This window comes from Echeneis naucrates, chromosome 12 (assembly GCF_900963305.1).
Source record: "Echeneis naucrates chromosome 12, fEcheNa1.1, whole genome shotgun sequence".
Lineage (NCBI taxonomy): Eukaryota > Metazoa > Chordata > Actinopteri > Carangiformes > Echeneidae > Echeneis > Echeneis naucrates.
The window spans coordinates 6,193,239-6,206,358 of NC_042522.1; the positions used below are offsets into that span (position 1 = coordinate 6,193,239).

At 41.8% G+C, this 13,120-nt stretch overlaps 1 protein-coding gene across 3 annotated transcripts in view; it reads left to right on the forward strand.

The window, feature by feature from the left end:
* The window catches only part of LOC115051646 (poly [ADP-ribose] polymerase tankyrase-1-like), a 71,045-nt gene that overhangs the window by 18,216 nt on the left and 39,709 nt on the right, over window positions 1-13,120 (forward strand). For all 3 annotated transcript variants that reach the window (XM_029515168.1, XM_029515170.1, XM_029515169.1), the window contains exons 5-6: window positions 7,229-7,265; window positions 10,048-10,123. In XM_029515168.1, the coding sequence (XP_029371028.1) occupies window positions 7,229-7,265; window positions 10,048-10,123 (113 nt within the window). The remainder of the gene's footprint in view (window positions 1-7,228; window positions 7,266-10,047; window positions 10,124-13,120) is intronic.

Sequence of the window (13,120 nt, forward strand, 5' to 3'; positions counted from 1 at the left end):
AGGCGAGGGGGGGAGAAGCAGAACTGGGGTCAGAGCGAGCAGGATAGAGAAAACGAAGACAAGCGGAGATGTAGAAGCAGGGAGCAAATTCAGAGACTGGAAGAAATGATGAAGATGTTTACTAACTTTGCTGATAGAGGCACAGAGAGATGAACTGACGTGACATCAAGTGAATGCAAAGGAACTGGGAGAAAGAGCTCTGATCTGTGCGTATGTTAACAGCCTAATCATGAAGACAAAGAACTGCTGTAGCTGCTCTGAAGGCTCCATCCTACTAATGCAGAAGGAGCACAGCAATCTTGCACCTGTGTGCACCTTTGTGTGTGTGTGTGTGTGTGTGTGTGTGAAGGAGAGGAAGCAAATTCCTGTGGCTGCAAGGCTAAGTGTGTAACTCTCCTCCCCTTATCAGTGACATGCTCATTGATTACCACGATGACTGCTGTTCAATTGGTTGCCAGTGATAAATGAGCCAGAGTCCTCTTTCCCTTCTCATACACGCACACAAACACACGCACACACACACACACACACACACACACACACACACACACACACACACACACTGTTTAGGATTGCCACATGATTCTGTTTTGCTGTTCTCCAATCTAAAAAATGACAAAATGATCCAGCAAGAGAAGCAAACCAAAGCGACTGTTTCTCTCTTCCTGCGTGCGTGTGTTTGCATCTCTTGGTGCGTGCACGTATGCATGCGCGTGTGTGTATGTGTGTGTGTGCACATCCAAGGTTTCCTCATCCCCATTTGAGCCATTTCCTGCAGCTGAAATTGCCTAGTTTTCCACATGGCTGCACCCACCCACAACCCTGAGTGAGTTAGGGAAGGCCGCTAAAATGGGAGTATCTTCCTTGAAATAAAACAGGCTTGTCTGTCCTGCAGGAGTTTGATAGATCCTCTGTGCCTTCATAAGTGATTCTTTATTAATCACTGAGGAATACAGACGGATGAAATGAAGTTGCTTTTCCTCAGGAAATGTCCAGTTTTGCATGCAAGAAATCTGACTGATGCATTTAAAAGGGGGGGGGGGGGAACCACTTCAATTTTCAGCAACACAAGCACAGAGAATTTGCCCTGGGTGAGGAATACTGAATAACAGCATCTCTGTTGAACATTGCAGTAATATGTTTTCATCATCTGTCATTAGTCATTGTATCAGGCAGTAGTCTGGACCAGCTTCTGTGCTTGGTGGACTGTTGAGGACAAGATGTGGGGAAACGAGCTGACTGCAGTCTGTTTTGTTACTCCTCTGCTGTTGCGTGCCCTATTCAGGACAAACACGTCATGATCTGATCCATATTCATTTGTTTGCTGCTAACTTTGCCGTTTTTGTTGGTTTGGTATTTTCACCTCACGGGGAAATTGGCATCCTTTGCTTCTGTTGAATGGGTGAAGAGTGTCTGCACTTGCAAGCTGTGGCATCACAAATTACCTTAAAAAAAATCATTATCCATGAAAGTCCTCATAGCAGGAGCAATTATATTTCAAAGCCACAGCAAAACATTGCCCTGTGTTGAATAGAAAAATTTCACCCGAGGAGAAAGAAAAAATCGACTTGAACGCACCTCAGTTCACCTTTAGCCGCATCGACAGTAAATGGTAAAAGCCTGAAATGATTGCAGTGGAACACAGTTAAAACAAAATGACGGATGATACAACCAACGTTGTGATATCATAAATTCAAACAGTCCGCCTCCTGGTTTAGAGTGGTACACGTCAGTGAGAGTACCCAGATTCTTACATTTACCAAATGCCTTGCGGAAGGATTGAGAGGGTGCACAAAAAATACACAATTAATCCAGGGCAGTTCCCTCTGCTGCACTGTGTGAAGCAATTAATCACAAAGTGCAAGTGGTGAATATGTGACGTAAAGCCAGCCAGCAAGTAAAGGGCACAAACAGCCTCTTTTATAATTTCCGCTCAGCTCGGTTATTATTATTATTATTTATTTATTTTTGGCCTTTGATTGGTCACACCGTGCACTGATCCACTTACAACCTCAGCAGTTGCGACCTTGCTTAGGTTATAAATGGATCACTCAGCTCCTGACTCAAAGCCAGTTGTTGTGTAACAGAGGATAAACTGCTCCTACAATAAAATGATATTTGATTTAAACACACACACACAGGGCAGACAGCTGGGCACTGAGGCGAGTCATGGTCCAGTCAGCATCAGTCAGCATCATCTTTGCTTGTACAATCACTTAGCACGCACGCACGCACACACACACAAGCACACACAGTATGCAGGGTCTGTGCTGCATGTTCTAGCTATATATAGTGTGGTGAGTGTTTGACATTGACTCGTCCTCACCTGTGCACAACCCTGGCGTCACTGTAATGTATGTGCTCACACTTGTATACTCACACACACACACACACACACACACACACACCTGCATGCAGAGGAACACGTGCTCTCAAGCAAAAATCAATTGGAATTCAAACAGTGATCACTGGTGTCTACTGCACTCTGCCCAGGGAGTGAGACAGAGAAGCACACACACACACACACACGCAAACATAATATCATCATTCAGGAAGCAGCTAGTCTGTCCCGAGCTTTAACCTGTCCTTGTCTCTTCTGTTTGGAGTCAGCAGGATTGTCAGCACCACAGACATACACACCCACTCAGACAAATACAAATACTCACACTGTCAGACTGTCAGATGTACTCATAAATACTGAAATACGCACATCCTCCGCTCTTGTAATATGTAGCTCCATTTCCAATGCATAGGTGCATTTGAACACTGTGACCTGTTGTCACTATTTAAATTAACATTTTCATATGGAACAAATGGTTTAATAATTCATTAGTTCATCTTCTACCGCTTTTCCCTTTCTGGGTCGTGGGGGACACTGAAGGACAGGGCGCCAGTCCATCACAGGGCCAACATACAGAGACAGACCGAGACAATCGCTCACTCACACTCACACTCAGACCTACAGACACTTTAGAGTCACCAATTACCCTAAACAGTGGGAGAAAACTGGAGTGCCCCGAGCAAACCCACGCAGCCATGGGGAGTACATGCACACAGAAAGGCACTAACCATTATGCCACCGTACTGCCCTTTGGTTTAATCAAACAATATCATTTTCCACGATTGGACAGGAATGTTCTGACTCAGCCTGTGCCTTTTCAATGATATTCAGCCTTATGGCAATATCACATAAGAATTATGGCTGAATGTTTCCTGATGAAAGACCAGTAATGAAGCAGATACATAAATAAGTTAGACTTTGGAGTCTTGATCAGTACTCTTATGTGTCTAGTATTGTTGCTAGGCTTTCATTTGGTGGATGATAAAACATGAATTGGTCGCTCATTCACTATTTCTTTTATAGTGGATACTGGATAGTAAGCAGTAAGCCAGAACTAAAGGAACTAACAGCCATTAGCTCCACAGCTCATCCTCAGAGCGTTGTGAAGGGCTGACATTGGGTGAACCACAAAGCAAGAGTGTTGGAGCTGAAATATCAAGAAGAACAACATTTCATGCTTCCATTCACATCGACAGGCAATTTAAAGTCACTAGTTAACTTAAACCTGACTGTCTTTGGGCGTAGGGAGGAAGTCAGAGAACCTGGAGGGATTCCACAAAGGCACATGGAAAACATGGAAACTTCACACAGAAAGGCCCCTGGCCCCACATTTGAATCCAATTTCTTGCTTTAAGGTGGCAGTGCTAACCACTGCAACACTGTGCCGCCCTGTAGGGATATGAGTAAGGAAAAAGAAAAAACCGGCCTCTGTCTATCTCTGTTTTTAAATTTGGCACTAAAGTAACTGTGGTGCTTTTTATGTGAACAGTGTGATTTTAGAGCCTGAATGTTTGACAGGACACATCTTAAATCCTAGGTTGTCTTGCTTGGTTTTAGGGATGTTACCGAGTACAATGCTTTCATGTATTTCAAAAGTTGAAATTGTGGTGGCTGTTGAATTAAGCTTCTAACTGAAAGTATGAAAGGAGCAATGGCTTCAGTTAGTGGGTGTAGACTTTTGTCGCCACCCTTCCATTCAATTCTCAGTAGAAAAATGAAAAATCAGAATTTAAATGATAGCGAAACACTGCTAGAGGGAATTGGCACTGTCCATTATTATATTCATTCCCTACAGTGTGACAGGTAAAGCCAAGTAAGTTGGCACCAGCTTATCTGTCTGCGTGTGTGTATTACACACACACACATTATATATGTTTACATTATATGTATGTGTCTCAGTTTCTCTTGGCCTGAATTGGGGGGGGGTGACTGACCATAAGCTGTCGTTATCATAAATCAGACTAAATCTTCTTTGAGGGAAATGGAGGGTTGTATAGGTGAGCATAGTGATTTAAATGCATCTTAGAAGGATGAAAATTATGTTTAGAAAATCCGCTGCAGTAGACTTTGAGCTGAAAGCTTAAAAGCTTGATTTTTAAATCAATAAAGTTCAAAATGCGACGGCCTGTTTGAAGTCTGAATGAAGTTGATAGTGTGACACATTTGTAAGACTTCCTTTTAGATGTTTCAGCCTTCCGCACAACTTTTTGTGGACCGTGAAAAACAATCTCACATTTCTATGAATTTTGTAAAATTGTGTGTATCGGTAGCAAAACTGATGTCCAAAACAGGATTTATTGTATGTGTATGGTAGGAGATGCACTCCCATTAAAAGGCTGTGTGATAATTGAAATAATAATAATAATATAGTCCACTGTAAGGACTGCGATTGTCAGGTGTGTCATGGAAATAAGATTCTCTCTCAGCACGTAAATTGGTCCAAAACTACATCTAATTTAGTTCCTTGATCTCTCTCCGTACAATCCTCTCTCTCCTTTGTATTCATATTTTTCAATCTCTCTGCCACACTCCGCCCCTCTCCCTCTCCGCCTTTATTCTTCCCCTGACTGTTCCGCCTTGGCCTCCCTAACACCAATTATACTGTGTCAAATCCATGCATGTCAGTTTCCAGATCCCTAATCATCCCTTCTCTCTTTCATCTACAAATCCTTTGTTCCTCCCTCCTCCCCCTTTTCCCTTCTCTGTAACCTTTCTTCTTCGTTCCTCACCCCACCCCACTCTCCATCTGCTCTATGTACACACACTCATCCTCCTCACCCTCTTTCCATTTATCTGTATCACACTTACCTCTCCATCTCCTTCTTTTTTTTTTTTTTTGTTCTATTTCATTTTTATAAGTATGTCTTTCTTTCTAGTCCCTCTCAGAGGTGAACTTTATTTCCTATGTGCCAGGAATGTTCCATATTGATTTTCATGTCTAACTACACCTCCAAATCACTTTTCATAAGAAGTCACAAAGGCAGTCTTCTGAGGTCATGCAGTTTTCTGTAAAAGGTGTTGTTTACCTTGATAACATGTAGGCAGCACAAACAGCAATAACAGCCTTCTGTATGCAGTGTGTTGAATATTTTGCTTTTTTTTTTTTAAAGCTTCCATTCTGATTTTCACCTTCTATTCCTCGCTGCTCTGCCAACCAAACATCACCTATTATGTTGCCATGTTTTATTCCTGAATAGCATTTCCAGCTATGTTTCACTAACTGTACGTAGCAACCGTAACTACTTCACAATAAAAGCTGTCCTGTGTTTTGCATGTGAAAATGTGAATGCGAATGACTGAAAAGGTAATTTGTTGTAGATGTTTCCTGACAATTTTAATAATATAATGTAAAATATTCACAGTCAACCAGATTTTGAGCATGTCCATTAACGTCCCCAGAACAGTGATCATGGTGCCACAATTTAGCAGTTATGTTGCAGAAGCAGAGGTATGCATTCAACGAGAAAGGTTTTAGAATAATTAGATTTTATCGTAAAACAAAAGCTTTAAAATGCTCTACCTCAGATCTGAGAAACGCTTTGCAAAGATTTGTCTTTAAAGCTGAAATAAATAATTTAGATGACATTTATTGTGATAATTGTCCACATCAACCGAGGAAAAAAAAGGATTGTGACATTTTAATATTAGGGATTATTAAAGCTTAGCTAAATGTTTCCTGGCTTTTGAAAAGGGACCGGAGATGTGGACGACTGTGATTTGTCCCATTACATAAATAAAACCTGACTTTGCTTGAACATATGTGTTCCAAATTTGAGATGTGGCGTTTGAAAAAGAGACACTTTTGACACTTCTTTCTTATTTTTTTTAAAGCCTGCATTACTATGTTCACCAGCTTAATGAATAAAGCAGAGAAAGGGCTGTTTCTCAAAATGTCGAACTAGTCCTTGAAAGTACTGAGGCAACAAATATGACGGAGACGGTGGAGCTTAGGCTGCTTTTAATTATAGTCCAGTTTTATACATGAACCTATTTAAAACATTACTGTTGTTTTCCCACAGCGGACTGAGGGATTTTAATGATTTATTTTATTTTAATATCGACACATTGGGCCTTCAATCATGGATAGATCACATGTTCAGCCATTGAGGGAAGACCTGTGCTTAAACAGCTATCACTCATTCATACAGCTCAATTCAGCAACGTGTTAGACTCCATGTATGAAAAAGGCTGGTGTCTCCCCCACCCCTGTCTGTTTCCCAGGCAGAGAAGACACATATGGAAAGGTGTGTGTGTGTTGTCACTGTAGTAGTGGGGGGGGCAGGGCTAAGAGAGGGAGAGCGAGCTGGAGTGAGGGCAGGGGAAGTAGGGGGAGGGTTTTGTTTATTTCTGATTTTTTTTTTTTTTTTTGTTTTGTTTTTTTTTCATATGGTAACTGCGCCCACAGGGGGGAAAGAAGCAGGGAGGCAGAGAGAGAGAGAGAGCAAGAGAGAGGGAGGGAGGGAGGGAGTGAGACATGGACAGAGATGATGGAGAATGAGGGAAGATGGTGAGCGGTATGAGCGACTGCCAAGAGACGGGAGATAAACGTGGCAATGGAGAGAGGGATGCAGAGGCACACGGATGGATAGAGGTGGAGCGCGTGTCAGTCCGCCGCTCATCGCCCAAACAATGAACGTGCTGTGGTCTTTGCCGGCAACACATCGTCACGGCAACCGGAGCCAAAGGGGTGCGCACTGAGTGAGAATGGCAGAGAGGGGGAGCACTGATAGAAAGAGAGATGGTGTCTTCCCCTCAATAGACAGATCCGTCCCCTTGTGTGTGTGTGTGTGGGGGGGGGTTCTTCCTGGTTGATCATGTGTGTTTGTGTATGTTCGGTTTGTATTAGCAGCCAATTGTCTAACACTATGCTCTTCTGTAACCATCTAGGTGAATACAAGAAGGATGAGCTGCTGGAGGCAGCGAGGTGAGTACAAGACTTTGCTTGCTCTTTGTTTTCATTCCGTTTTTCTGCCTTATGCATTTATTTCTGACTTTGTCACATCCTTTCATGTTTTCTTCTTCTGTGCTCACCTGTTCATTTCATGACATCTCTCATCTCTTTTCCTTCTCTCCTGTTTCAGCAGCCCCCTTTAATTTTCTCTTTTCACCTTTTCTTCTTTCTTCCCCTTGTTTTCTCTTATACTTCCATCTTCATTCCTTCATTCCTTGTCTCCTAGCCCTCCCCTTCCTCTCTTCTCTGATCCAGTCATGCTTTCTGTTTCCGGCCCTTGTTTCCTATCCCCGTCTCCCTTTTCTTGTTTTCTTGCTTGCATTTTTTTGTGTTCTTCATTTCTTTTTTCACCTCTCTTGTGTTTACTGGATGTTACCTCCTTTGTTGTGTATGTTTCATCTCATTTCTGCTCCCATCTCTTCTCTTGCTTCCTTCTTCTCATTATCCTTTCATTTCCTGCTACCCTCACCCTTTACTTTCCTTCCTTTCACCCTTATGCATCTTTAATTTGCTTTCTATCCTTTTTGTTTCCTTTTTTTAACTTATGCTTATTCCTGCTTATTCTTTTTTTGTCTCCTATAAATTTTCTCTCTACTTTCGTTTGAATTTTGTCACTTTTTGACAACTACAATTTCCATTTCTGTGGGTTTATCATTTATTTCTTTCCGTATATCACAACCCCACACACACACACACACAAAACCTCTTAGCTGCTACATTATACAGGTGTCAGATCCAGAGGCCTCAGTACATGTGGGCCAGGGACACTTGTACATTTTGGAGGTTTTATTTTTACAGACAGTGTGTGTGGGCATTTATTATTTGTGTGTGTGTGTGTGTGGGGCGCGTTTGTATGTTTTACTGCATTTCTTGTCTCTTGCATGTACAAATAGCATAGCTCTGCTTTGGGATTGTGTGTGGGTGGTGGAGCACTGCCTCAACACTGTCTCCCTCCCATCCCACCCCCTGTCTTTCTCCTTCACACAAAAACATACGTGCGTACACATGCAAGGAAGCAGCTGGCCTACCATTGCAGTACCCCAGTGTATTATGGGGTCAGTAGGCCATTACAGTGTGTAAACCTCTTTGGCCTCTCTCACAGCTGAGCCACTGGTTGGTTCATCACCAATGTCAGTTTTTTACTCTTAGTGTTGTGTTTGGTTAAAGAACTCCCACATGTTTCTTATGGGATGTTGTGGTTTCTCTGGTCGTGGCCCAGATCTCATCTTTACACAGAAGTAGAAGAAGAAATTGAATTATGGCTCCTAAAGGTAAATGTAGAGCAGTTACATCTTTCCCCACTTATATATTTAATGTTAATGAACAGATGAAACTCTGATGAATGCAGTGAGTAAACCAGAATTATAACAAACATGGGCAGTAAAACCAGAACAATGAGCTGAAAGATAGCAAAATGCACTGTGGCGTTCAGAGGAGTCTTTCATGTTGTATGAAGCATCTTATACACATTTGTGTATCTTTGCTAACTGCACTTGCTGATGTAATTTGGAGGTCTCTGTTCTAAAATGGGAGTCTAGACATAAGAAGCAGCTGAAGTACTTAGAACCATTCATAGAAATACATTTTCATTTCTGCTCACCTAATTACAGCGATAAATATTCAGCTGTGGTTGTAAGGGCTGTCCTTGCTCGGCCATTATAAATCATTTTTGTGAGGTCAGACTTACCTTTAGATGGTAAAGTGATTGTTCCATAAAATATTCCAGTTTTTGAAGATGATATATATAAATCAAAACCTGAGACTATGAGGTACAACTAGCTATGATACAGCAGTGATCACTGTTATGCTGTTAACTGTTAAGCAAATTGTCTCGATGTTGTGTTTCTGTCTTTTGACCTGATTTTTCTGATTGATAGCTGATTCAAAGTCCATGTTAAACATGTTAAACAAACATTTAAACAGCACCATGTTGTGGTTAAATCCTGCACATGCCCATTTGCATCAGAATGAGGATTCTCTCGTTTTGGGCACCAGCAGTCAGAGGTGGCTAACTGAACATAAGAAAAGCAAAATAACAGCTTGGAAGCAGATGCTGGGCAGTAGACATAAAGGTAGAGATGGTGAGCCTGAAGCTGGGAACGAGGGTAAAAGCTGACAGTTTAAGTGAGAGGAGAGTGATAGGGTGAAAAGGAGGGGGCAGATCGCGGTGCCCAGAGAATTGGAGAAAAACCCGGAAACAAGAGAATAGAGATAAGAGTGTCTGTTTCATATAGAGATAGAGAGGAAAGATGTAGAAACAAAGAGAAAGAAAGAGAGGCCCACCACAGAAACACAACAGTAAAAAGGGAGAAGGAAACAGAAGAATAATCCTTTTCTCTCCATTCGACAGCTTCCTCTTTTACGGCTGTCACAGGGATGATGGTTGGATTGGATTGGATTGGACTGCCAGGGCAGCATGCCTAAGAACCAAGAAACATGGATGAGCAACAGAAACAAAATCTTAACTCCTCTGTAGCTCGCCCAAACGGTCTTCTCTATCAGTTTCTTTGTAGCTTGTTGCAATCCGGTTTGCAATGAAACATAATGCGCACGCACAGATCCTTCAATCGACCCCCCAAACATTTCATTATATTAGGCTGTTTCTGCAAATGAAATTCCTTTCTGTTTTCCCTTCAGTTTCAAGCATGCGATCTCATTCGGCCTCATTTTCAGCCCTTTGCTCCTGCTGAGGAACAGCGTGAATCCTCCGTGTTGGTGGATGCTTTCTGGTTCACGGGTGTGTTTGTATTTACAGGAGTGGGAATGAGGAGAAGCTAATGGCTCTGCTCACGCCACTCAACGTCAACTGCCATGCAAGTGATGGCCGTAAGGTAAGAGCTGAGACACACATACACACTAATGCAGTAACAGCTTTGCCATTGGCATTTTCTCAATGACTACACCTCAGGAAAGACTTTAGTGTTACAAAACAACATAGCTGGTGCTTTAAGGTTTAATTTTTAATTAAATTTCTTTAGATAGACCAGAAAAGTGAAACAAATGCTGTTATTGGCAACTGCTCGCCTATATCAAACAATCGGAGCAGGCATTAGCTGCCTTTCTTGGCTGTCAGTCACTAAAATGATGGATGTATATGCAACCCTTCAGTGAGTAAATTAGCCTTCGTGCTGAACAATAACAATGCAAAACAATGTTTGATTCAGGGACGACTGTTGTCCCTGAGACTAAAAGAGTGACAGTGATGAGTGAAATTTTACTGTTAAAGGTTTTCCGTGTCTTCTACTGGTTGAATAAAAAATAAAGCTGTCAGAGAACAGCTGTGTTCAATTATTGTGTGCGTGTAATGTAAAATTCCTACAGCTGTTTCCTAACAGTTAACACTGTTCGCACAGATTGGGGCTTTTACTTTGAAAGAAGCACAGGATACTGATACCCTCTATACTTAGGCCTTCTCTGTCACTGAGAAAGCTCGGTTGCAAACCATCTCTCCCTTTCTACACTACCAGTCAAAAGTTTGGACACACTTTCCTATTCATTTGAATGAGAAAGGGTGTCCAAACTTTTGACGGGCAGTGTATATGGCATTAAAGTGCAGTCTGAACTGCAGATCATGTGAGGCACATTGAGAATTTTCGTACAGTCATGATAAAAACATCTTGAAAGGGATGGACAGCATTATTATCTGAGCATTATTACTCACTATCACAGTTTAATGCATTAGGTCAAATAGAAATTGAATTAACTTTGATCGCGCTGAATGGCCATTAAAATTTCTGCGGGTGAACCGGGTTAAGCATGGTTGATTAAGAACCACTCAAGTGTGGGTTCATTTCCGGTGGTGCGATGTGCTGAGCTGAGCATATTGAAAGAGTGCTAGTGAGCCAGAATGACGACAATCCTCTGAGTTTCTTGTGCTGGTCACGTCTATATTATGTGGCCTGTCCAACCTTATTGAAATTACCTCTATGCCAACGCCATTGCTGCTTGAATAATAGAAAAGTTAGCGAAAAGTTTAACAGTCAGCTGATGTTGCAGTTGCAAGTTAATTTGTCTCTCATTGGATTGCAAAGAGTAGCACGAGACTTTAGTGCTTCAGAAAACGCTGGGCATGCTAAACAAAACACCAGGTAACAACAAAAGAGCCGGCTGAGAATACGCTGTGTTATACAAGGTTCTTTAGATGGACCACAGCCTCCCACCATGGTTTGTCACTGCTGTATGTTTGGCTCGTGACTGATCAAGAAAAACAAACTACTCTCTAGCTCTGTATCTTCTGCGTAAGAGCAAAGTAATCCCTGAAGTCTTATTTGCCACTGTTTTCCAAGATGACGGAAGAAGACTGCAGTTGGCCCTGCTTTCTCTTGAAGAGCCAAGTGAGAGTGAACCTCCACTCTGTGGCAATTTTCAGACAGGTCTGAGGTCCCCCTCGAGTTCATTTAGGTGATTTACTCTAAACTGTTATTCTTGTCAGGGTAGAAAATCTTCTGAAGCGGCATTTGGGATTATCATGTGAAGCACAAAGTCATTATCACAAGTGACTCGCTCCACTTAATGCAAAGGAAACTAGTAGAGCCAAGCTAGCATATGCAAAGTAGCGTATGCGATTTGATTGGTCACATTGTTTTAGAAAGCAGTGATCATCAAAATTTGTTGGCCACTAAGGCAGAATCTACTGTATTTTATTGGTTGTTATGACAACTGCCATATAAATGCTAATACAGCCTTGAGTAGGCTCTTAGCTATAATTACGGGCCCTTCATTGTTGTTGATGATGCTCAGCTGCAGCTTGTATCCATAATGTCACCGTCATACCCATAATAGTGAGAGAACATCCTCCGGCTGTTATCTGCGCAGGTGGCCTGTCAGGGATGTGATAGCCTGAAGGGAAAACCGTGTAATCTGAAGTTCTTTGGAGATGCAGAGGACAAACACAAGAGATCATTGAGAAATTCTGACATCTACTGGTCTGTAATTGGATGAATATGACCAGTTTCCAGCATATAAAATGGTACTTAGACATTTTCTGGAATGACCTGCCATGCACTCATCTGTATTTGTAATGCTCTTTAATTGCTCAGACTGAAAGCATTCATGCACAGTAGATGGAATGTATTTTCACGCCGGTGCAGTTTTATCCTCATTATGGTCTCAGTAATTTAATGATGTGATAGGGATTTACTTTCCCATAGCTAACAGTGACTTCTGCTTAATAACTACAGATACTGGGTGAAATTGAGGAACAAAGAGGCCCCCCCCCCGCCCTTATCATCATTGTTTTTCTTTCGAGCAAATCCATCTATTTGTTATTTATTAATCATCCTTACATTATAGATAATTCTAAGAGATAAACTGGATATTTTCCAACAATTAACAATTGCTTCTCCACTAAAAGATAAAGTACTCAAATGTAACAAAAGCAGAACAATAGACCTCTTAATTCAGATTGCAACCAACTGCATTCCCCTCCCCTCACTCCTCTTCTCCATCCTACGTTGGCCTTCAACAAATGCCATCTTTGAGCCTTTGTTTTGTCCATTCTGGGCTACTGTACAGATATGGCAGTGCAACATGGCGGACTCCAACCAATTCTCTATGTACATATGAAGGCATTGTCCCAAGCAACAAAAAAATCTCAATATTATCACCTTTCTCCCCTTAAATCCTACAGACAGGCCCGTTCATACCAAAGTGCAGACAATGAAATAAAGACACACACCCCCTCTAAAGATTAGCTGACTGTTGGCCAGGAAGCTGAGCTTCTCTCAGATAACACACAGACAGATAATTAAGAGGACACCACTAATCATCATGCATGAAACAGAGTGCAGAGGGATAGAGTCTTGATGGCTGATAATAATAATGCTTCC